Here is a 23444-nt window from a genome sequence, read left to right on the forward strand (position 1 = left end):
GATTTGCTGGTACGAATGCTTAATCACAGCTGAGCACAAAGCAACTTTCAGCAACCCTCCTCCCATCCCTGATGGGAGCCTTGACAGAGCAAACCTCTGCAGGGCTGTGGTCTGACCAGCTGGCTCTGTCCTGAGCGAGGGGGCAAGGATAAACACCAAAGCAGCACCCAAAATCCAGAGGTTATCAGATGTTGTTCTGCAGGAAAAGGCAAGACAGAGGATGCTGGAAGCAGGAGGAGTGCAACACATCAGCCTGAGCCACACTGTGGGGCTGTATGAGAGCGCAGTGGAACAGAAGGGCTGCAGTCCAAAACTGAAGCACACATACTTCTGGGATGTAATAGAGGGCTGGAGTTCCTGATAGAGGTCATAAAGTTAGATGATTATGGCTTTATCCTCTGCGAGGCATTTCATAATCATACATCCCCAGTGCATGTCTTCCTGTCTCCTGGCACAGCACAGGTACAGCTGTGGCACGCTCATGGTCTGAAGCTGTTCAGGTACCTCTACACGCAAACACTGTGATCTGCAGAGATGTGCCCAGGCACTTCCATGGAAGAAAAGGAAGCCATGAGAAATACCTTCCATGGTATGTAGCACCGAACTAACCGTGGGCAGCAACATCTTATTACATGAAAACCATCACAGGACAATTTACATGGCAGAATAATAATCTGCTACACAGATTAAGGAATGAGTAGGAAGTTCTCACTGTCTGAGTTGTAACAAAACCACCCCAGCACAGCATGAGCAGGCCTACAGTGAGTGGCTTCAACTCCAATGTATCCCCACCAAAAACAGCCAGGAGGATCCAAAACAAGACCAAGTTTTCCACAGCAGCTCCTTTTGGGAGCTGTCATTTCAGAGGCACCTTCCCCAACTTTACAGCATCCACAGGCATTAACTGAACCCATGCAGAAAGGCACAAAAAGTGATTCTGCATCAGAATATCAGTACTGATAAACTCAAAAAGTGAAATATGAAAACTCAGCTGGTGCCACAAGCACAAAGAAGTCATCTTGTGCTTTCTGCCGATCTGAAGAGACAACTCTCAGCTCAGATTAAGTCACACGCAGAGCTGTATTTGATTTAGTCTGTGCTAAAGCGGCAGTAAAACCACAGCGGGCTGATTCCTGCTCACAGATACACAACAGCCTGCCTGTCCCCATCTAGTCTTTTAAAGCAGTGAAACCACACATCCAATAATGAGGATTTTTACAGGACCTATTGAATGGTCATAATCCACCACTTATCCTGCTTCTATTTAGCTTCTAATCTTATTAGTTGAAAACACAGGCAGTTAAGGACTGGTACAGCTCTGCTTTAATAAATCACCAAACAACATAAAAACCAAGAAAACAGGGCCAATTTCTCTTCACCACTTGGGGCAAAACCTCATTCTAGCGCCGCAAGTCTCTCCTAGGAAATAATCTTAGCATGAATGTCTGTACAAGCGCTCCAGGGCTGCACACAGAAACCGATGAGTCAAGGCAACACAGCACCCCAGCTGCCCTGCTGTCCTCAGCACCCGGCAGGCCCAGAGCCACAGGAGACAAGAGGCGAGCTCTGTGCTTGGAGCACGAGCGTGGACCTGGCCCCCACAGCCTGTTTGAGGCTGAGACCCCCATGTCAATGCTGGAGAAGACCCTACTCTCCCTCCATGACCAGTCGACTGCAGTTCTGCATCCTGAAAACAGGATTGCGCACATTTCCCAGTGCATCTCCCATCCCCTGGAAATTATTGCTGACTGACACGAAAAAAATAATATCAGAAGAAAATATCTGCCACTGTTTGAGGGTGGGAACTCCCAAAGCATACGAAACTGAGCTGTTACAAAGGAAAATCACTGAATGCCATAGAACCAGAGGAGACGGGGCTCAGAGTGTTGCCAGATGCTTTTGAGAAAGAATTCCATGTGAAATCTTTCCTTTACTTTGATGCTGAACTCACGCTGTAGCTAGCAGTTATTTGCAATGCCCGGAAATCAGTTGCTACTGAAAACCAGGGCAGGCAGTTCCCTAACATGCTACAACCCTTGAAGTCCCTGGTGATTAACACTGTGCCGGCTGCTTCACACGCTGGTGCCCAGAGAAGAAAAGACAGCTCAGGGACTTCCATGAAATTCCCAGAGAAACACACAAAGGGGAGGGGAAAAGAAAAAGAAAGAATAAAAAGACTTCAAACTCCTGCTCCCAGCTCCAGAACAAATGGCATTTTCTCACCCCTCTCATCCCTTTGATGGAAAATAAATTAGAACCACAAATAATAATCCTTAGCCCTTCTGCAGCGCCTTTCATCTGGAGAGCTCAAAGCTCTAAGTATATTAATTCATTAAGTCTGGTAACACCCCTGCAAGGGGTGGAAATATTACAGTGTTCAACTTCAGAAATAAACCGACACCCCAGAGCTCAAGCAAGCTGGTTTGGGCCAAAACACTGTGGAAGCAGCCAAATGTGTGTGTGTGTGTGTGTGTGTGTGTGTGTGTGTGTGTGTGTCCCACTGCTCACCCTACAGCTGCACCAGAGGTGGTTGCCAGGGGCTGCAGAAGACCACTAATGGCTGTGAATCCCAGTGCCAGTAACCCCATTTTAGATGTAGGAGTGGAAACAGAAACACTAAAAGGTTCCTCGCTGGTTAAATACTTCAGAGATATTTGATGTGTCTGTTGCAAACATGAAATAATGTTTTACCAGAATGATGTTTGTGCTTGGCCATGACAACGCTGGGTACTATGTGAGAGCCTAACTCACACCTCTATCTTCAGATCTTAGAAAGAATGTTCAAAGAGAACACAAACAGGCTGTTCTCATTCATTTTTATGTAGAACATTTATTTGCTAGGTGTTAAATATGCAGAAAACAGTCACACCTCTGCAGCCTGCAATCACTGCACTTCCCTCAAAGCAGAGCAGCATCAAAACAAACCCTACTACAAAAGGTATATTGTAGCCAAGGTATGAGAAATGCTTGTGAAAAAGCAATGCTGCATCACACCAAACAGGCTGTGCTATAAGATGTAGCCAGACAGTAAAGGAAATTAAACCACACCACGAGGAGGCAGAAAGGGCTGAGATGCATCAGCAGCCACAATTAATTGCTCAGAAAAGATGGGAACAAGCAAGCAAATGCAAGGGCTTTCTCTCTTTGATGAATATCACCCATAACATTCATTCCCCTGCAGGTTTGATGCCACTGTTGGGGATGCTGAAGTGCATGGCAGTGCCAAGGAGATGAGATGCAGTGATGGAGGCACTCACCACACTGTGCCAGGGGGTTCAAGGGTTGCTGAACTTCTCAGCATTGGGAAGTGGGTACAGCCCTAGAAAGTGCACTTCTTAAATAGAGAGGCAATGAAAGACCTTGTCTTTTAAGTTTTAGCAATTTGAGGCCTATCCAAACCTAATAAGCAGCTCCTCTGCCAAAGAGGGCGCTGAAAGAACCTGAAACCAACCTGAAGGCAGGCCCCTTCGCCACGCAGAGGTGAGCTGCAGCCCAGCACCACCCGGCAAAATCCTTCCTTTGCCCACAGAATGCCAATGCTGACATCACTCCCCAGACACCATCCACATGGAGGGGCTCGGATGCAGCTCATGCCCCAGACATCAGCTGCATGGGGTGAAGGTGTGATCTGCACATCTGGCACAGCACGGGACCAAACCACCCTGGATTCCCAACGTGAGCTCCTGTATTTCTGACTCACAACAAAACCATGCCTGTATCACAACACAGTACATCAGCTGTCGTAACACATTAAACAGGGAGCTAGTAGGTTTCTGTGGTCTGAGGCCAGGAATAGAGAAGCCCATGCCATAACACTAGGTGGATGTGCTGTATGCTGCCAGGTGGGCTTTCTCCTATACCCAGTGACAAGTACCTGTTTTTAAGGTGTTTCCTGAACTGAGTGAAGGGTCCCCCATGCACGCCGCAGCCTGGCTTGCAGTGTTTGACAGTCACCATAAATCCCTTCCAGAGGAACAGTCCATCAAGTTCAGTGTTTTGCCTGAGGCAGCAACCAAGACATAAAAACTCCTGAACAACTGATTTATTTTTAGCCGAACAGGGAATGATGTGTGGGTACTGCAGGGGAAGGACAGGATCCTCCCTGACCCTTGCAGTAATCAACTCACGCCCTGAAGCATGAGATTTGATTATCTCTAATCAAAGGTTCCTTAACTGTAAGTATTACAGAGCCAAATATTACGTAGTCCTTTTTGAATTTAGCTATCGTTAATTAATCCTATGGTCCCTGGAGCAGGCTTCTTTCTGGAGGGTTTTTAACCTACACCCTCTCCCATGTGTATTTTCTGCAGGGTTTTCAATGGGGTTTGTGGTTGGTTGGGTTTGGGGTGGTGGTGTTCTGATTTTGCTTTTAAGATTAATGCATTGGTAAATTGATCTCTTAAGGACATTAAAACCTCGAGGCTATTCTTTCAAGCTACTGGGAAAAGCAGCCTGAAGCATCAAGAAGAAATTCTGCTCTCTAACAGAAAGTAGTGTTGCTTTTTTGTACCAGGCTAACAAGGTCTATCATCCAAAGACTGATTATAGTCTTCAGGTAGTAAGATTTACAGTCTGCATGACACTTCTAAATCATAAAACAATCAGCACATGGGCTTAATTAACTTAGCAAGCCACATCCAACGTCTGTGGTATCCACGTGAGGAATAAACTGTTTGCTACATGCAAACTTTGGCGAAAAAACGTAGGTTTGCCATATTATTAAAGCCAGGACTGGCAAAATTTAAGAAGTGGGTATTGGTTCGATTCTTGCAGTTTAATATAGTACTGCGAGAACAGCTTAGTTACTAGAGTATGGTGATTTATGGTTCCTGCTTACAAACAGTGAGCTATTATTAATTATTAGCTGCATACAGAAGAGTAATGGAAGTTTACTAAACTGGGGTATTGGTAGATGAAAAAATTATGTCAAATTTTATGTCAAATTCTATGACCCAATGAAATTCCTGAAAGGAGATCAAGTAAATAAATGCAGCTCCTTCCCCTCCTCTCCTTCATCCACAGCAGCTCTGTGTTGAAAGAAGCCATACATATCTAATCCTTTTTACTCCATTAATTCTCTTAAAATGCATAAAGCATTAAAAAGCATATGGATAGTTATGGTTTTATCACCCATTTCCACTGACAACCTCTGCCCTGCCCAGGCAATTCACACAACAGGACTACTGCCTGGGGCTCCCTGTAAGCTCAGGTGTGTTTTGTTGCCCCCACAGTTGAAGCTCAAGGGTTAACTCTGCATCCACAGCAGCCGAGGGCTTTGTTCTTCACCCCCAGGGCCACACAGCATCCCCTGCATGTGTAGTCATGGACGGTCACTAGCATCCACTGCAGCCTCCCACTGAGAAGCGCTGGCACTCATGTGTCTGTGTAGTTCCTCATCTCACTGCTCTCTGCAAAGTCAGTGACAGCACCTCCTAAAAACACCTATTTTCTGTTTTCCAGAGCTCCCTCCCTGGCCGCAGGGACAGTTGTGGGCTGTGGTGGCATTCCCAATCTGCTGTCCCTGCAGTAAACCGGGTAAGAGGGACACAGGAGCCGTGTAGTAAAGAGCACTGAGCCTCTTGAGACAGCCTAATTCCTCCTGGTGGAAGCTGTTTATTCTTTTTATTGCTGCACTGTTGACTTTATTTGAAATACCCTGAAGCCAAGTCTCCTAGCTGCAGCTGCCCACATGGTAAGCTGCTGTACAAGCACTCCTCCTGGGAGAGCTCAAGTTCTGAGTTACAGATGCTGCTCTGCATGACAGTGTGGTGATGGTGATGCTTTGCATGGAGTCTCCATGATAAAACATACCTGGCTCTTGGGGCTGGCAGGAGCCTAGTATCTGGCAGAGAGCCCAGTCAAAGGACAGGGTGGGAGGAACCTCTGTGCCTTTGTGGAACCGGAAAGCTCTTTATGCTGGAAAAAATCACTTCAAACAAGAGAGTAAACCCCCAGAAGAGACCCTCTGCTTGTGTAAATCAGTATCTCTTCATTAAAGCAAGTGGCATCACGCAGAGCCGCTCAGGCCAGAGGAACATCCCTGTGCAGTCACACAGGGAAAGCGCTGCACAAAGCAAAGCTCTGCAGGCACAGACATGCCCAGGCATTAGCCATTGATAGAAACAACCATGACATGAGCTGCAGGAGATGCCTAAAAATAGATCCTAATAAAGTGGTGTGTGGCTTCCGCACCTTTGAGTCTCCTTCTTATCTGGCAGGCTGAGACCCACACATGGAATACAGCCATGGTGTCTGACAACCCAGCTCAGACAGTCCCACTGCCAAGGCTGGTGGCACGGCACCGGACCCCGTGCCTCATCGGCGCAAGTGGGAAGTCTCAGATTAAAACCTGAGCATCCCAGCTAGTCTGCCATCGATCACCCTACTTACCAGGTAACATCAGCCTAACTCCTAGTCCTGCACAGTACCCAGTGCTAGCTGGAAACAAATAGCTCTTATTTGCTCTGCTCTGTTCCCCTTCTTCCTCATTTTTTCTTTACTCCTTCTTTAAAAGATATATTATACACTTATATTTTCTGGCCTCTACTCTCTTGACATTGCTGCAAAACCTAGAGTTTACTGTGCAGTAAGTAAAGCCAACTGAAGATTTTTTGGCACAACAACTTTGACTGCTGTTTCTGTTTTGTAACTTCAATAAGCATCACTTGACCATGTGAAAAACGACAATGCCATCAGCTCAGTTTCCTAGGGACTGAACCATTTGGCAGTAACAACATTAAATTGCTCACAATTCCTCTCTTTTACTTGCTTGTTTGCCTCAGATATGCCAAACACACTAATCCATAGAGAAGCAAGCTGCTGGTTTAAAAGGATTTACAGGAGGCTGAACAAGTTTTGGTGGCTCAGGACGCATTGACACTGACCGTTACGTTTTACTCCACTAAATCTAGTGATATCTTTCATGTGACCATTTCAAAATATTTCACAGCCATTTCACACAGATCTCCGGAGGGACGGGTAAGCAGCTTTATCTCCACTTCACATATGGGGCCAAAGAGATTAACTTGGTCACATAGCTAATGACAGAAATGAGAGATGAACCCAGGCGTTTTAATATAAACACAGGCTTCTTTCGAGGGAAGAGGCACAGCTCTTTGGGCCCAAGTCTAATTGGATCTGTCTCTGCTTTCTTCTCTTCCTCTCTGAAGGACAAAACAAAGGCCACTGGAGACGGAGGGAGGGCAGACATGCTCTGTGCCACTTCACGGCTCCTCTGATCGAGTTTTACATTTCTCATTAAAACCACAGCCCCAGGAGGACTCTCCACCCTTTCCCGGAGCAGCTGAGACCTCCTTTCTCGCCAGAGCAGGAGATTAGCAGAATGGCTTTGTTATAGAAGTCACTGTGCTGCGGTGATGCCGAGGGCACAAGATACGTCAAGGCTGTGCCTAATGGGTGACACTGAGCCAGGTGGGATTTGGGGGAAATGGTGCTAAATTAGCTGCTCCAGCATCCTGACGGTTCAGATTTGCCTACAAATCAAAACCTGCACATGGCAATTTGTGCTTGATGTGAAGCGTGTGCGAGAGCACCATCACCCCTCCTGCGTCCTGGAAAGACTGCCCGCTACATCATCAATCATCCGCCTTGGTGACACAGGGTGGAGAAGCCAGGAGCACTTCCATAACTGCAGTACACGGGCACTGGTGGGATCCCATCAAAGCACAGTTAGCCATGGTCTGAGCTAAAACAGAACTCTGCTCCTACCATGAAGCCCCTCCGCACTCAAGTCCTGCAGACGCACTCCCCCTGCACAGACACAGAGGGCCCTGCATTGCCCACTCTGCTCACGCTGCTGCAGTCAAGGGCTCTGCTGGCTCTTGATCAATGGCAAAATTCACCTTCTGTGCTCAGAGCCCCTCTGCTGTGTCCCATTAAACAGCAGGGCTGCCCCAAGGGGCAGAGGACCTGTATCCTGCATATCGCTATGGTACAGACCTGGTGCTTGCAAATGGCACCATCTTCTTATCATGGTTAAACGTACTAAGATTAAAATTCTAACTCTAAAACTACATCTAAAAATATCTGTTTTCTTCATTTCAAAACACTCTCTTTTCTTTATTTTCCTATAGGAAGCCCAATGCTGCTGGATCTGATGGCTGCCTTTTCTTTCAACCAGTTTCAGTACTAGTGGGAGACAGTGAATGGAATCTGTACTGAAACCCTCCCCGCCATGCATGTGCACAATACACTGAATATGTACAAAAGTCTGCTCAAATAATCTGCTCTTCCTTTGAGGATTTAAAATTAGGACACCTGTGAGCAGCTCCCACAGCCAAGATTTTGTTTTCTTTGGTGAACAGAATGTATATAACTAGGGGAATTTAACTGCACGGAGTTGAAGATGCTTTAGCTAAAGTCCCCTGAAGGGATTCCTGGAGTGCGGAAGAAAAGCCATCTGCTGACTCCAGTGGAACTGTCAGCAAGGAAATAAAGTTGGGAGGAATCATACAAACAGCCAGGACTAAAATGGAACTCGGCAGCTCTCCAAGAAGTCCAAGTCCCTAAAACTCCATTAATAAAAGTCATTCTTGCTTAAAAAATAAATGAGAAAGAGAACATAAAAGCAGAAGCTCCACAGACTGATCAAGGTATTATCATACCTTGCTGTTCAAACTCCTCTATGATCAAGTTAGTAGTTTTTTTCATATGGCTAAATACATCTTAAAGAGAACAAAGAATACGCTAAGACTATTTTATCTCAAAATCTTGAGGTCATCAGGGGGGTTGTATCAGATTTACTTTAATTAATGCTTAGAAGAATAATGTAACTGAGTTAGGAAATGAGATAAACACTCCAGCACATTTTAAATTATACAGTTGGGTAACAATGAAACCAGCAGACTAACTCGGTACTTACAGATCAGTTATTTATGTGCTCATTGAAGCGACTCTAGCAGGAAGAAACTGCATTATGCACTCTATGCCACTATGAAGAGGACTATTAAAGGAAGAACTGGAAATCCCTTCTCTCAAGTCATTTAAGAGCAGCTCATAGGAGTCACTGATACAGAAACAATTCCTACCATCACTAGAAACCTGCTTTCAGCAACAGCAACTCCTGCCTTGAGGCTATTTTGTGCAAAGAGCACTTCAGATACAACTCAGGAAGCTCCTCCCTAGCTAGAAAAGCACTTCCACATGTGCTTAACTGCCTGCGTGTGCTTGATGCCACCAAAGTTGAGAGCTACGTGCTTGCTCATCCTCATAGAAACTGCAGATGTACGTGGTAGAGAGAAGAAATTCTGTTTCAACAACAAAACCAAGGATGTATCTGATCTTCATAAGAGTTTATCTGTTTCAAATGCAGACTACCCAATGGGCCAAGAGGAAACCTCTGGCTCACCTGGCTTGCCCCAAGGCAAACTCTCCTTCAAAGGCTCTGGACTTTGAGAAGCTCCAGCTGCAGGACACCCTGCTCTGTGGGACCCAGCAGATGAAGGCATTAACATGGTCCCTCCATGTCTGCATGGTTCTGAGGGCAGAACCGAATATACCAGTAACAAGACCTCAACATGCTCATAATACAACATGGAAGGTGCAGAAAATACACAAGCAATATCTAGTTTGTAAAGGAGGTTGCCTGAACCACAAAGTTCAATCCACATTCCCCTACTTACGCACTCAGGAAAGCATTTGGCTCAGGCCGGTTCAATACTGCAGTTACAATGAGAACCTTCACCTTATTTCCAGGCACTGATGAAAGCAGTTGTACGTAGCATAAATATGAATCAATTATTCTGTTGCGTGATCATGTAGCCACCATAAAGTTCAGAGGAGGCTGACTCTGAGTGGTGCCCAGAGAAGCTGTGGCTGCCTCATCCCTGGCAGTGCTCAAGGCCAGGCTGGATGGGGCTTGGAGCAACCTGGACTAGTGGAAGGTGTCCCTGCCTATGGCAGGGGTTGGAATTGGATGAGCTTTAAGGTCCCTGCCCAACCCAAATCAACCTATGATTCTATGACTCCCATTTCATGGCAACTTTGGCTCGCTCATATATGCCTACATCAACTTAGGGGAAAGTTGGATGTGTGCATTCAGCTCGGAGGAAAACACACCATCACAAAGAAAAACAAAAGAAATCCAACTTTAAAGCACATTTTCAGGTCCCAGTTAAGCATATTTTAAAGCTCCAACAATCACCATCTTCATTACCACCACATTTAAGGATCCTACGATTCAGCTGTGCACTTATCAGTAGAAAATGGGCAGGATGCACACAGGGGGAGGAAGCACTTACATCAATGAGGTCAGAGACGTCGTGGATGTAGTATTTACTGACAGCGGCATTGGTGGCTGCCAGGTTCAGCAGGTAGTCGTTCCTGGCTTTAGTACACTTCAGCTTGTTTTCAGAGTATTTGGCTTGTCTCTGAAAAAGCAAAATGCGCTGTCAGAGCACAAACAGGATGCTACTTTCACAGCTTCTCTTGCTGCAGGGCCCCAGAGCACCCTGCAGCCTGGGTATGACGTGTTAATTTGTTATCAGCTATGAAAACAGGCACCCTTTCCAGGTTGGAGGAGATCACATCTGAACATCCCTGGTACCGTCAGCCAATGCACAACGAGTGCTTTCTGCTCAGCTGCATCCAGTGCATCCCAAGCGCAGCTGCTCCTCCTTCAGCTGTGCATTTGTGGAGGTTTTAGCATCAATCAAAATTAGAAGGCCAAATCTCCCTCCCAGAAATACTGACATACATTTGGACTTGCTCCACATTCATGCAGCTGTATCAAAGCGGAATCTGGCCCAGAGGCCCAAGCTACAAAACTTAGAACAGGACCCAGAATTCAAAACTGTAGGAAAGCAGATGTCCTTCTGAGCTGGGGCATTCGCTCAGGCACATCGCTTGTCGGAAGGTTTAGCACAAAACAGTAACCCTTCAAAGAAGCACTGCTAGACAATGTCCCAGTGCTGGGTCAGTGTGTGAGCAAACTCGTCCTAACTGGAGAAGCTACTGCTTTTTCCTCCAAAACTGGTAAAAAAATTTCAGTTTTGGAGATCCCGAGACCTGGGGGGGATTTGCTGAAGCCAGAATGGAGTTCAGTGTCTTGACTGGCGAAGCCAACTGAATATTGCACTTAAACTCCCAGACAGTCTGCAGAGGAAGAAACCCTGATATTCTATGTATCTGACCCTTTTTCTGCCTGCCACAAGTCTCTGACTGCAGGAACTGTAGGACAGCTGTTGTCCACTGTTAAAAGTGCTTCTTTTACAAAGCAAGCCATGAACAAACCATAGCCTCTCATAGCAGAGTCCCATGTCCAGCTCTGAAAGCATCACTGTGCCCAGCCAGACACACCAGTGTGCTGCTCTCCTCAGCCTTCCACACAGCCCTCTGGGTACCAGCCATGCACAAGCACCTTAACCACCAGTCTCTGACACATGGGTCGACATCCCCCCTAACCCTTCCCACAGACACTGGAATGGCTGCATGGAAACGGACAGGGCTAGACCCAAGCCCTCCTGCCCGCCAGGAGCCCTGACCCAGCCTGGCTCCCCCATCCTTCCCTCTTACCCACCTTCTCCTTCATCTTCTCAATCTTCTTGACGGAGCTCCGCCGCTGAGGCCTGTCCTCGTGCCGCAGCAGGTTCACGCTGATGTCCCCAGACTTGTTGAACTGCTTCTCTTCCTGCTTCTCCGCCTCCTTCAGCTTGCTCTCAGCGCTGATGCTTTCTGCATGATACATGTGGTAGGTCTTCATCACCTGAGGAAACAGAAGCCTGAGAGTCACCTGCCCAACAGGCACACAAAGCACCAGTGCATGAGAGGGTGACAGCCTCAGGCAGCATGGAACAGCCTCAGTTGTGCCTGGGCTGTCTGAGGCTACTGTGGCATTAAGAAACAATAAGGTGGGAAGGAAACTCACCCAACATTAACCCCATAACTAGTCTTATTTCAAAATGGCAGAGGGCTTGTGTAAGAACCACTATCCCTGCTCAGTCCCCATTCCAGGGGCAGGCTGAGATGTGCCTCTTGCACGTATCGGAGTTCAAAGAGTAATGTGCATCAACCTACAGGGAAATGAGAAACAACATCCAGTGCTTTGCAGCTGGGATAAAGGGTCTCCATGACAAGAGACTGTAAGGAGACCAAAGTCAACCTGAAGTCACTTTCAACCCAACCCCTCTGTTCCTACACTTGAACTTGCTAAGCCAACCCATTGACATTAACCCCTGCTCTACCATCCTAACAGCAGATCCCATCTTGAAGCTACAGTTTCCAAGCAGAAATGGAGTTTGTCTCTTATCACCACTTAATTCTCCTCTTGCTGCTGCCAGGAAGCAAAGTTAGTGCCAGTGTGGACTGCAGCAACACCTAGTCCTTTAAATTCAAGATCACCATCAGTGACTCTGGATAGATGATGCTGATCTACCGCCAAGAAAACTCCTGCAGGCAAAACTGCTACCACAGCCTTTTCTTTCAGATACAAAAGCCCAAAGGGCACATTGCGATCATTTTAATGGAGCTGGCAAGAGGAACACATCTGCTCTTCTCTCTTTATGCCTTTAGTCACGTTGTCCCCTTTTATCATCTCCCCTCAGGATTTGGATGTTTTATTTCACATTGCCTTGACAAGGCTTGAGATGCCTGACTTCCTGCTGAAGATGAGCCTCACACAGAGCCTGGGCACCACTGGCAGTGGCACTGGGACAGGCTGGCCAAGGCCCACGAAGTAAAAAAGAGCAGGAACCCACAAAAGCAGAGTATCTTTGCACAAGCCTTAATGAAGAAAATACAGTTTTCCTCAGCTGCGGCTGTCAGCAGGAACCAGGAGTGTTTAACTTGGATGAGGCTGCGCTGAAACATATGATGTCTCCTCTTGCCAAGCGCAAACGTCAGCTGCAAATGAGCTCCAAATGCCGCATCGAAGCCTGCACAAATGTGCCATCACTGGCAGTTATAATTTTAGGCAACTGCAAAGAATCGTAAGCCAAGGTGTGCTCCTTGTTTCTGAGCTGCTTTATTCCAAAATCCTGCAAATTCTAAACCCAAACTGCAGCTTCCACAGTGACTGTCACAGGACACACACAAACCAGATGATTTCTGGGGTCTTCCTAAGTAGAAGGCAAGAAGGCTTCACTGAGCCCTCCTCATCTTTGCTGTTTCCATCTTTCTGTGAAAAACTCAGAGGAAAGGGAGAAAGAAAAGTCCTGCCCTTCAGCACAGTTGGGCAGTCATGAAAGAGGTTTCTCCAGCAGCCAGAGATGCCCAAATGCAATGCAACAGAAAGCACAACAATTAGTGGTCTAAATTGCATGGGTTTTGTGAAATCCAAAGGTTATGAGACTGTAACCTAACCAGAAAAACTTCAGCACAATTCACTGGTGGTCTCTGCTCGCCCAGGGCTACACCACTGCTGCAGGCCTCGGGACACGCTGCTGTAACCCCTCTTTCCATGGACTTCAGTGGCTCTTGTGAGTGCAAGAGGAACGTCGGCAGAAGGAGCGCAAGGCAGGCCTCCATTGCGCAAGGGGGGGTCTGAACCTCACTGCTACCTGGTACCTTTGCACAGGCTCTGATTGATCTATCTGCTAATGACCGGAGAAACCTTCCTTAACAAAAGCCCTTTTTCTCCTTCTCCATGTTTTCTCCCTGCTTAAACCTGGAAAGGTAACATGGGACCCAGGTTTAAAAGTCCTGCAAAAGTCTCTTTAACAAAGTGCAAAGGACCTAATAGCCATTAAAGTACTTCCCCCAGACTTCAGCATCCATGTAGCTGAAAACAGATGCCTTAAACAGCTCACTGTGCCAACCATGCTCCTCATCAACTGCGAGGCCACCCAGCTCACACTTAGAAATTTGGGGGATACTTCTGTTTCAGTATCTGCCTTAATTTCAAATGGTGACTACCTACACTGCAGCAATCAGCCCTTTGATCCGCAATTCCCTCGTGCCTTCTCTTGCAATCAAGGAACTTGCAATCAAGTCACTCTGTCCCTGTCTTACACTATTGTGCCATAGAGAAAAACTGCCACAGCTGCGTCCCTGGGATCTTTTCTGCAAATAAGTTAATTAGCTGCAGTGGAGGGAGAAAAAATGTTCCAACGCTCATTGGTTATTTAACAACACAAGTTGTGTTTTCCAATATTAATAACATGTTCTGGGTAAAGGCCATTGCCAAAATGCCAGCCACAAATGGCACTGTTTGCTGTCTTCAGCTAGAAGTGCTTTATATTTCTAAAGAGCTGGTCATTAAGGTTCTGACCCAGCAGAGGAGCCAGATCAGAAACACGGTGACCTGTGTAAGCACAGGCTCAGGTCTTTCTGAAGTCGAGGAAACCAAAACACAAACTCGGCCCACAGGGTGAAGCAGAGATGAGCATGGCCATAGGTGGAAGCCTGCCAAAGACCCAAGCCCCTTTTTCTTTGGATGGAGCCTATGGCACAAGCTCAGGGACACCCACAGCATAAGGTCTAAGAAAGGGAGAAATCCATCAGACCAATGCACACTGACCTCCCTATCCCTGGGACATGGGAGCAAACATGTCCCTTTCAGAGGATTTCTATGGCATGACAAAAAGCAACATTTCCACCATGCCATACAGTCAGTGATTTCTACAGCATGACACTGACAGAAAACATCTGTAAGCCATGAAGGTATTGCCTTCCCCATCGCTGCATTCCTAATGGAAAGGGAAAACTTCCAATTCATGACCTCCTACACAGGGAATGATGACTCTTATTTATTACTTTTAATGTGGGTAATGTATCTGTAGATCTTATTCTAATTAATACAATTCATTTCACAGTTATTACTCCTCTTCCATAACACCTTGTGACAAAGAATCACACCGGTTCACATGACAGTACTTCTACAGACTTCAACATGCTTCTGTCTTCAGCTATAGCCATGTCGCTGCATTATGGCAAACAAAGTCCATACATCAAATAACCCATGGCTAGTGCCATACCCCAAGTGGTACATCATCACCTGAGCCTACAGAAAATACTACCAGAACAGTGCTCTGGGGTTACTGTTTTTCTTACCCTAATTCTGGCCTGACTTCTTTAGGTAGGAATGCATACAATACAAAAAGAGATAAGCGAGCAGAGGAACAAAGAACCTCCAGCCTTTACAGACTTCAACTTGATATCTGTCTGCTGGAGTCAGTAAGCAGGAATCAAAAGAATGAGGCTGCCTTTAATTCACAGCTGAATTATTTCTGTGTAAAGCTGTTCACAAGCAACTCCTACTTCAGAACGAAAGTCATCTACTTCCTTTTTAATTAAAATCAGCATGGGTTTTGGGTCTAGTTTTTTCCACCCAGAGTCCACAGGGTGACTTGCATCAGAACAGCGACAAGGCTGGATTAAAATCAATTTAGTTATTTTGGTTTGAGACAGCAAATGCCTGAGAAGGCTGTAAAAAATGTATCATTTCCATACAGTGCACAGAATTTCCCTCTGAAAGGCTTACAAAGCAGCCTAGCCAGAGCACAGATGTACTAGGGCTACAAGGCTTGGCCACAGGCAAGATGAACGACTTCCTCGCATTGACAGCAGACAAATGACAATTCACAAGCAGCAGCTTTGTGTCCTTTGAGCCAGGGACCCTTACTCTGTACCTGATTTTGTCAGCAGCCACTGCTACTGAACGTGCTGCTCTTGGGTAGCCAGTACATTGCAATGAACACATCAACATCGTGCCAGTCCCGAAGAACACCCCTGGCCTGCCAGATCAGCCTGCAGACCAAGCCTGCTTCACCTGATGTCTCAAGGACAGAAAACTACTGACTGGGGGAGAGCTGCTTTGCATTGAGCAGGTTTAACATGCTCTTGCTTGCCTAACACAGCCTGCTTTTTCTTCACATTTCATCACAGTCTCTGAAATAAGCATGGCTCTCCCCTGCTCCTTCCCAGCCAGATGACACAATCGGTTTGTTATCTCAGCAGCAAGGTCAGTTCAAAGAAAACACAAAGTTCTTCCAGCTGTTCCAGCCTGTTTCACCATTCAAACACATTCTGCTCAGCATGTGGGAGCAAAGCAGTGAAGGCGGGGGGGGTGTGTGTGTGTGTGTGTGTAAATCTCAGCTCCAGCAAAGATGAAATTTGCCACAGATTCAGTGGGGGCAAAACTATTCCCTACCCTCTTCCTTAACCAACTGCACATATTCTGGACCTCAGCACACTTCTGACCCTGAAGCTGACCTAACCATGTCCCTCAGGTGATGCTCTATCCCATGTTTGAATTCTGAGTACGCTGGCCCACAGGTATTCAGGTCAGCCCAACCTTAGCCTTTCCTTGTTTTGCATCTGTTCAATTACAACAGTCATGCTGCTGTTGTAATTAATCTTAATTGATCACCACCACAGCTTGTGACATTCAACCATCAACAGCGCACTCCCAAATCTCACACAGGCTTTTGAATCCAATCTGGCTGTCCACCCACACTGCAAGTCTCAGAAAAACTGAATCCTCCAACTACCAATGCAGAAACAAACCTGTTTAGAGAAGATTTATGGCAGAAATTTCAAATAATACCATTCGTGCTCTGTTGTTTAGGCCTACTTTTCAAAAAGATGGAATAAAGTGATTGTTTGGGAATAAACCTACTGCAGCGTTATTTATGTACCAGTAACAGATACAACCAAAGAAACCAAATACATCATCTCAATTTTCCGACACAAGACAGACTTTATACTGCTTTGTTGATCCTAAACCACAAATAAAATAAATAAAACAAACAAAACCAACTGCTACAGGGCAAGAGACAGAAGCAACACAAAGATTTCCACTGCCCTATTATGAAAACCTGCTTGAAGAGCAATGTCCTGAATAACAGCGTACAATTTCACCTGGAGGCACAGAGACAGCTCCACAACCCAAGTGCTCCTGGCAGCAGGGAGATGCAGCTGAACACACACAAGTCTTAAGTGTTCCTCAGCAGAAGGCCATGATCAGGCATCATCCACAGGCCATGAGATTCAGATGAGCAGGTCAGCTCTTAGCCACAAGCTAGCACTGTCAACTGCTGAGCCATTAGTACCTAGCAGAAACCACCAACCCAGTGAAAACTGAAAGGGGCCCAAAGGCAACAACACGGTGCAGGGGGCCTGGCAGGTGACAGCATTACAGACACCAGGGACCACATCGGATCATGCCTACAACATCTCCATTTATGCTTAAGTGAAGCAGTTAGATGGCATGATCCGCTGCGTGATGCGGCTGCAGAAGCACTTCACGGGAGGACCGCTGGGAAATCCTCCTCTGCAGCCATCAAAAGCAGTGAGGAGTGAAACACTCCTAACAACTGCAAGAGGAACCGATGGGCTGTACGGCAGGAGGGAGCCTCCTCAAGCCACTGAAACATTGAACAGACATTTTGTTCTAACAAATCACGTTGCCTATGCTCCCCTCGCAGCACAGGGTAGGCATGGGTAGGGTCAGCTCACTACTCACCGTGTAGAGCTCATTGGTGACTTTCAGGAGTTCTTCATGCATCTGTAAGCCAATCTCCTTACTCTGGAAGACAGAAAGAAGAAGAGTTGAGACTGTTATGCTCACAATATGCATTTCTGAAAGGAAAATACATTTTGGAGGGAAGAGTAAAATTGTATGACCTCCAAATACTCTGTGTGTATGCATCTTCATCCTACCCCCAAGCTGCATTCCCCAGAGCTGTGCCACACTGTGAACAGTCCTGTGACACATCCTCAGCTATGGCCAGCAGCAGAAGCGCATTGCCCTTAAGGCCCTGCACAGGTTAAGTGTCAACAGCAGCAAACAGACACTCAACCCTCGCTCTGAGTGCTCCAGCACACCACAGCTCCATGTCACACTCCAGCGACAGACAGGAGGCATGAAAAGGGGGAATGGGATCCCTACAAATGCCCAGTTCAAACTCAGGAAGAGGAAATGAGGTGATGGGTTTCTTCCTGCTGGAGTCCTGACACAGGATACCATGGCACCAGCAGGAGCAACAAAGTCTGGGACACTGCTGAGCTGGTAGGACAGGGAAGCAGTGAATTGTTCTCCTCTTTTCTTAAAGCAAGTGACCAACCTGATTCCTGATGAAGGCAGTACTTCTTCCCGGCCCTTCCATCCCTGTGCCCAAGCAGATCCTGTTGGTCTCCAGCAAAGGCTTTCACACCCATCCCACAGAGAACAATACCCACAGCAACCCTTCTCATGCCCGTACGGTTTAATTTCCTCCTCTCAGGTGACAATGGGGCAGGTGGACCTTGGCAGCACAACTGGCTTCTGGTGATGCCCTTATCTTAAATACCTTCTGCTCCCCTGGAGATCTGCCCTCTGCCCCACCAAACACAAGACTTGACGTGTTTTGTGCTCTAGTGGAGTTAAAGCCATGCACCTTTTAAGTCTAGATATTATTTTAGAAAACAAACCAGCCCCAGCAGCATGAGAAATGCACCAGGGGCTGTATTTACACCACTTCAGAAACCCCATCTAACATCCTCCTTGCTCCACAAGCTGAAAAGACATCATCAACAGGGCTGGCAATCCACATCTGGGCTTGGTTTTTTTCCATTTCTAAACATTAAAGCCCAAATACAGATGGCCTCCCCTTCCAATCTACCTATAACTGTGAGTTTAAAAGTAAACTGGGATTTCGATTTCTTTATATTTTCTATAAATCTTTAACAAAATGAAACGTGTGATTGTAAACATGAACACAGTGCAGCAAATCCTCATGCTATTTCAGAATTGCTACATTCTCATTTGAGGATGATGTTTGCCCATCAGCCAACCTCAACCAGGGTTTCAGAGACCATCACACGATTTATTTATCCTGCAAACAAACAGGATAAATAAACAGGATGAACCTGGAACTACAGACCATATCGCTTTGTCCTTCCACTGGCAGCATTTGTCTCCAGCCCACAGCCAAATCACTGCATGGATGTAACACATAACGCCCTCCCTCATTTTGTGCGCTTGTTTCACATAAAGATTGGCAGAGGGCACAAAAGCTGCGCCTGCTCCATAGCCAGAAGTGTCTTACAGCTTGACTTTGCCTGTTTTTCAACAAAACCTGTATTGTTGGATGTGGGTAAGTGGCTGTTGCATTCTCCGCACTGAGCTGGCTGTGTTCGGGCTACATTAACTCCTCTGTGTAACTTAAATTACACAATAAGCATTTGTGGGTACACAAATCACTTAGATACACATTCTCCAGTCATACAGTATCATCTGTCAATCTATCTTGATTTGGTAGATTCATTAATGACACCTGCTGCTGGACTTGCAACTTCCAATCAACCGGCATTTCAGAATGGGGATTATCACGGCTTCCTAGCCCAGGCATGTCAGGTTTTACTTTGACCACCTTCCTCATTTGTCTTCAGTGGCTCATTTTCACTATTCTGACCCGAGTGAACCAAAATATCTCTCAAAAAGGACATTTTATTATGAAATAGCTACACCACAGTTATATAATAAAGCTTCCAATTTCACAACTGGAGTTTGGCAAGCTCAGGACAAAGCTCACAGAGTATAAGATCTCCCAGCATCTTCCTCCCTCCACCCTCATCTGCTGAAATCCTATTATCAGTTTGTATTTTCACTGTTCTCATCAGGCAGGATGAAGCAGATCCAGTCATCAACCTCCTACAGCATCAACACAGCGTTTCACAGGAGAGGCCACAACCTGGGGAGCCGCAGAACATTTACGCTTTGGCTGCAGATCAAGTCAACTCCTACTCAGAAAGCCAGCGGTTGGATGCTCCTGGAGATGTTCATGCACTGCTTTCCTGCCCGCCTTGTAATTACACCCCAGATCTCTCTGTGGAATCTTTTTGGCTAGGAAACATTTATTATAGCTTGGAGATGTGTTTAAACTAAGTATAGGCACTCTCCTTCCCCCCACCAAAAAATGAGTCAAAACAACAAGCAGTTTCTTTCAGATTTCCTCAAATAACTCCATTTTTGTGCATGCTGTCAGGGAAAACAACATCCTGTCAGCTTCTTGGCTGGGTGGCTAAAGAAGCTCATGGCACAGAGAGGTCTAACTAAAGCTAATTGGACAATCTACAGACTTGAGACTTAACCTTAGGTGATTAAAAGTTAGAATTGAATACAAAGAAGGAAACAAGGAATACGAAGAGTAAAAGCCCTCTGCATTCAGGGAATATCCAACAATTATAGTTTATCTGTGAATTAACATCATGGTATTATGAGAAGTTTCATCCTCAGAAGCACAACTGATGCACACTTACATGTGCACCATGTCAGTGTGCTTCCTTACATGCATAAAGTGCCACGAAGATGTCAGTTACCAGGGGGGGTGATAAATACCCTGTAGAAACCTCTTCTGCTGGAAGCCCCAGTGCCTCTTCTCTCCTTGCCAACACCAGCAGTCACTGGCTGCTCTCAAAAATCTCACTGTGGCTAGCTAAGAAGCAACAGAGCTGTTAAAAGCATGCACCCCTCCCAGATACATCCAGAATCTGTTACTGAAGTCAGGGTCTACAAACAGGGGGGTTCTGGAGCCCATAGGCCCCAAGCCTACAGGAGTTCAGCATCACACATAACCCTTCTGGCCGACCCTGCTGTTAGGAGTCAGAGCGTTCCCAAAGCAAAGGGAGGAGGAGAGACTTGTGGTAGGAGCACTGTCCCCAGGTCGGCTGCAGTTCTCGCCTCTGCCCCAGACTTCCTCTGTGGTAAAGGGGAAGTCCACAAAGCCGTAATTTTCAAACCTAATTTTAGACACCTAAATAGAGCACCAAAAACCGGCCCAGTAGTCAGCAGTGTGCCATCCCATCTGATGAGGGGGGACCACAGGTGGCTACTACATTTAAAGACCCATTTGCTCACATCCTGCATCCTGTTCCTGAAGACCAAAGTGGTCTCTGGCACCATCAAAAGTCTCCCAGCATCCAAGAGGGTGGTGTCCAGCCTCAGGATGCTGAAGCCTCTTCCAGACACAGGCAGGAATGAAGCTGAAGGACTCGCCTCTCCTCTGAGCTTGCTGCCTCCCCTTTTACAACAGTGAAATTACATTTGTGTGTTTATGGAAGACAACGCCAAAACGTCATTCCAATTCCCTGGTACCATCTGCAAAACTCAACTCCAATTTAGACACTTTCTTTATGCCTTCCATTCCTACCAAAAAACAATGCTGCTTGCTGCAATGGCTTCAGTTAGCTGGTTTATTAAAATTCCTGCAGCTGCAGACGAAGTAAGGGGAAGCAGCAACACAGACTACTGGCAAGGAAGAATGCCTATTTTAGATAAAGAAAACAACTCCCTCCCAGACAGACACCACTTCTTCATTAAATCTCCATCCAGGACACTGCAGTATAGGGCATAATTAAATTCACTGTCACGGAACGTAATTAAATCTCACACTGGGGAATAATACAGCATGGTTATTTCGGACATAGCAATGCTCTGTCTCAAATGTGTAATTTCCTGTATTCCATACTTAGAAGAAGCAGCAAACTTCTTTCCTTCAGCCTTGGCAGGAGAGGAAAGGGCAGAAAACACCAGCAGTGCAACCCTCACCCAGGGTTTGCCGTTGCCAGAAGGATGTGCTGTGGGATTTCACGGTGATGGAGACTCTCTCCAACAACAGATCAAGTCAGATCTTTGCATTGACATTTAGCATCTCCATTTATTGCCCGCCTATCAGCAACATTGACACACTTGCCTTGCACCAGGAACGTGACTTAATGCTGGAAACTCCAGGGACATTTGCCCAATTGAGTTTTCTTCTTCTATTTTCCTCATTAGCAGGGCTTGCCTGTCTGCTGGAGCAGGCTGGGAGGCTGCCTGTTCATTCCAATTGCACAGGCTAAGCTTCAGGACAGGGATGCTGGAACAGAGGATGCTGGTCCTCTACACTGCCTGTGGAGCTCCTGACCCACCTTCAGGTCCCCACTGCAGCCATGACACCAGAAAAGACTGCAAGGAGAAGCTGCAGGCTGAGCCACCACCAAAACAAAACCACCCAGAGCTGCTCTGATCTGCATTCAGCCCCTGCGCTCTCCACAGCAGTCTGAGCTCAGAAAGCCTCCTCTGGCTTGGTCTGCCAGTTTCAGCAGGCAGGGATGCTCTTCTGATGTAAAACATCTCAGGCACCAACTATCATGCAACAAGAAGCCATACCCACTAGAGCATGAGTGTCATTTGTCACTGCCACCATAACCAGTCAGTGCAACAAGTAAATGATGTCATTAGTGGGCCTTTTAACAAAAATGTTAGGACATGTTTAATATCCCCATGGGCTCCTCCTTCACTGTGACAGACATCAGGAGCAGAGCCTCCAGCCCCGCTATTGCTAATTAAAGATGTTGGTCTTGGGTCTCTAGGCTCCAGCAAACTCCCACTATGGAAACTACCATATATATCTATCTATACCTATCACGGCTTCAGATTAGAGGGTTGCGGAAACAGGGCCAGGTGTCAGGAGAACCCCTAATCTACACTGCTATTCATGCCCTCATCATCCACACACAGCTGAAGATCTCTATTATAGCAGTAAGTTAAATACTGGATTCTGAAGCATTGCCAGGATTGCACAGTTTCTTCAGCTACTGGGGTAAAAATATAAGTGGGGGTTTGGATTATAAGCGTGTAAAATTACACAGCTTCAGTGTGCAGGGTTTCAGCTGAACAAACCGAGCTCAGAGGACAAGCCAAATCATACTCTCATGAAGCCAGGTCACTAGAGACAGGAATTCCTATAATTCCACATCTGGGAAGGGGAGAAAAGGAAAAGGAAGAAAGAAAAATCACTGGATAAGAACAACTACACATTTTGTGACAAAAGAACTGTCAGAGTCTAAATCCAGACTGGACTCATTTTGCAAATGGTTCCTGCCTTAACAAATGTTAACTACAAGCATCTCCACACTCTGCCTTGAGACCACCTTTGCATGAATCCCACAGCTCAGTACCTTTTTCCTGCAGGTCTTCAAGAAGGAGGCAAGTTTCTACAGCTACAATTGGCATCCCTTTGGATGCAGTTCAGAAGTACCTGAAAGGCCAACAAGAGAGCTGTGGATTGCTCAGCTGACATCAATCACTGGACTTGAACACCAGCGATGCCAAGACTGCAGCTTCCCTGGGAGCATAACCACCAGCCTCGAGGTACCACCGCAGCTCACCAACACCCTTGCAAAGCTGTCCTGTCACTGAACACAGCCACAGCCAGAACCCCAGCCTACAAAACCAGACTTGCCAACGATTCAAGAAATGTAATCTAATTTCTCCTTCATCTCTAATAACCAACCCGACTTCTTGCAAGCCCTGCTGGTAAGTCCAGTGCAAGCCACGCCTGACCCCAGGTGAGATGAGGTCAGACCTGGAGTAGGTTCAGTTAAATGCCTCCAACTCAAACACTACCGCCTCAGCCCCCACTGGCTCCTACTTTCCCCCTCTTTTGGGTTTGGGTAAGCCCTGGCACTCCTGAGTGATGCACAGCTGAACACCAGGGGCCGTACACTGCTGGTCAGAGGGAGGA

The 23444-nt window shown here is 46.5% G+C and overlaps 1 protein-coding gene across 2 annotated transcripts in view; it reads right to left on the reverse strand.

Annotated features, from left to right (window-relative positions):
* SRGAP3 (SLIT-ROBO Rho GTPase activating protein 3) overlaps positions 1–23444 on the reverse strand; it is a gene marked incomplete at its 3' end in the record, with an annotated part of 111354 nt that overhangs the window by 25509 nt on the left and 62401 nt on the right. For both annotated transcript variants that reach the window (XM_080625756.1, XM_080625755.1), the window contains exons 4-6: positions 17420–17482; positions 11537–11722; positions 10260–10388 (exon numbers count right to left, since the gene is read on the reverse strand). In XM_080625756.1, coding sequence (XP_080481882.1) covers positions 10260–10388; positions 11537–11722; positions 17420–17482 — 378 coding nt within the window. The remainder of the gene's footprint in view (positions 1–10259; positions 10389–11536; positions 11723–17419; positions 17483–23444) is intronic.

This window comes from Psittacula echo (genome assembly GCF_963264785.1).
Source record: "Psittacula echo genome assembly, chromosome: 9".
In the NCBI taxonomy this organism is placed as follows: Eukaryota; Metazoa; Chordata; class Aves; order Psittaciformes; family Psittacidae; genus Psittacula; species Psittacula echo.